This window comes from Plectropomus leopardus, unplaced genomic scaffold, assembly GCF_008729295.1.
Source record: "Plectropomus leopardus isolate mb unplaced genomic scaffold, YSFRI_Pleo_2.0 unplaced_scaffold28998, whole genome shotgun sequence".
NCBI classification, from domain to species: Eukaryota; Metazoa; Chordata; class Actinopteri; order Perciformes; family Serranidae; genus Plectropomus; species Plectropomus leopardus.
Window position 1 is genome coordinate 1 of NW_024631598.1, and position 1,813 is coordinate 1,813.

The 1,813-nt window shown below is 42.3% G+C and overlaps 1 protein-coding gene across 1 annotated transcript; it reads right to left on the reverse strand.

The window, feature by feature from the left end:
• Positions 1 to 8: 8 nt before the first annotated feature.
• On the reverse strand, positions 9 to 1,497 carry LOC121938255 (extracellular calcium-sensing receptor-like; the record flags this gene model as incomplete). Its single annotated transcript, XM_042481524.1, has 3 exons — positions 9 to 835; positions 1,049 to 1,172; positions 1,270 to 1,497. Coding segments are annotated over 3 exons (1,179 nt in total), but the record flags the coding sequence as incomplete, so codon positions are not given.
• Positions 1,498 to 1,813: the final 316 nt, after the last annotated feature.

Sequence of the window (1,813 nt, forward strand, 5' to 3'; positions counted from 1 at the left end):
GGTCCAAAAAGTGCCACCAAAAGACCAAAACTGGAGGCCAAGATGGCAAATACCTCCACTGCATCTGCATATTTGCCTGGAGAGTTGATATAAGCAGGGATGAAGGCCACCCAAACAGCACAGAAGATCAGCATGCTGAAAGTGATGAGTTTGGCCTCATTGAAGTTGTCTGGAAGATTCCTTGCTAGAAATGCTAACATGAAGCTGAGTAGAGCCAGTAAGCCAATATAACCCAGTAACACTGCAAAACCAACAGTTGACCCAACTACACACTCATAAACTATCTTGTCATTGTGGTATTGCATGTTTTTATGAGGTGCTGGTGATGCAGAGACAAGCCAAGCGATGCATATTGTTGCCTGAATAGAAGTAAGAACCAGAACTGTTCCTCTCTGCTGCAGAGGACCAAACCACTTCAGATTGGCTCCACCTCCTGGCTTTGAGGCCTTGAATACGGCCAGAACCACCATGGTTTTAACCAGTATACAAGATATACAAAGCACAAAGCTAAGCCCAAATGCTGCATGTCTCAGTTGACATGTCCACAGCCTGGGGTGGCCAATAAACAGCAGTGAACATAGGAAACATAGCTTAAGTGACACCAAGAGTAGGAAACTCAGTTCTGAATTGTTGGCACGTACCACGGGTGTGCTGCGGTGATAGATGAAGATGCCCAATACAACAGCACAGATAAATGTCCCAACTAATGAGGTGGTTGTTAAGCAGATACCAAGAGGCTCATGGTAGGACAGGAACTCTGTTTTCTTAGGAACACAGTGGTCACGTTGAGCGCTGGACCAGAAGTCCTCTGGACAACTGGTGCACTCCCTGGAGTCTAAGAAAACAGGGAAACAGTGCATTAAAGACAGGATCATTTACAACTGTGAACACTGACAGCCATGTTGGATTGGCCACCAATACCAGGAATTTTGATATCTGTGGCGGTAGAAAGGTGCTTCTTTGTCTAAATCACCAAGACGAAGGGGACTATTCCTGAACATAAATTCTTATTCCACAATTGAAGATATGATTTTATAATGAAACCAACCTTTTCTATTGCTGAACTTTCCTTCAGAACAAGGGACACAATCAAAACAGCACACAGGCTGCCCCTTTTTTCTGGCCATGCGAGTACCAGGAAGACAGCTCTCACTGCACACTGACTGGGGTGGCTGTAGTGATTGGCAGAGTTGTATAACTGTTAGTCTACTCGTTTAATCATGTCACCATATGTCATACAAGATTAAAACAACAATAAAAATAAGAAACCTGTTTCGAGTCAAAGTTCCAAAAGATTTTGTCTTCATCAAGTGTGAGTTCTTCACCACTGGAGGCCGACTTCTTAACAAACCCCACACTCTGAACTTTAGTTCCTCCATCAGGGAGCCACAGCCAGTTCATGATATCATATATTGGCAAGGCATCACCATTCTCATCAAATGATACTTGATCACCAAACGGTGTGGTGAAGTTGACCTTTTCCAAGTAATATGTGAGCTATAAAGGGGTACAATACAGATAAGTACTGTGACAAGGAGAATTGAAAAATATGCTGTTCCTGATTGTGCACATGCTTTCAGATATTCTATGTGATAGGTTGTGGATTTATTCATGCTAGTCCTCAAATCCTGCACTCAAAATATGAAAATGTAAGCTCTCTAAATTTAATCAACCACTGTTGCCACTGGCTTGTCACATTAAAAGAAAATACATTTTATTTTGTGTTGCCACTTAAATATTCAGTCTCAACTCAAAGACTTAAACAAGGCCTATCACTTCCTCAAAAGAGTAGCTCAGGGTGCAATAGAAATTT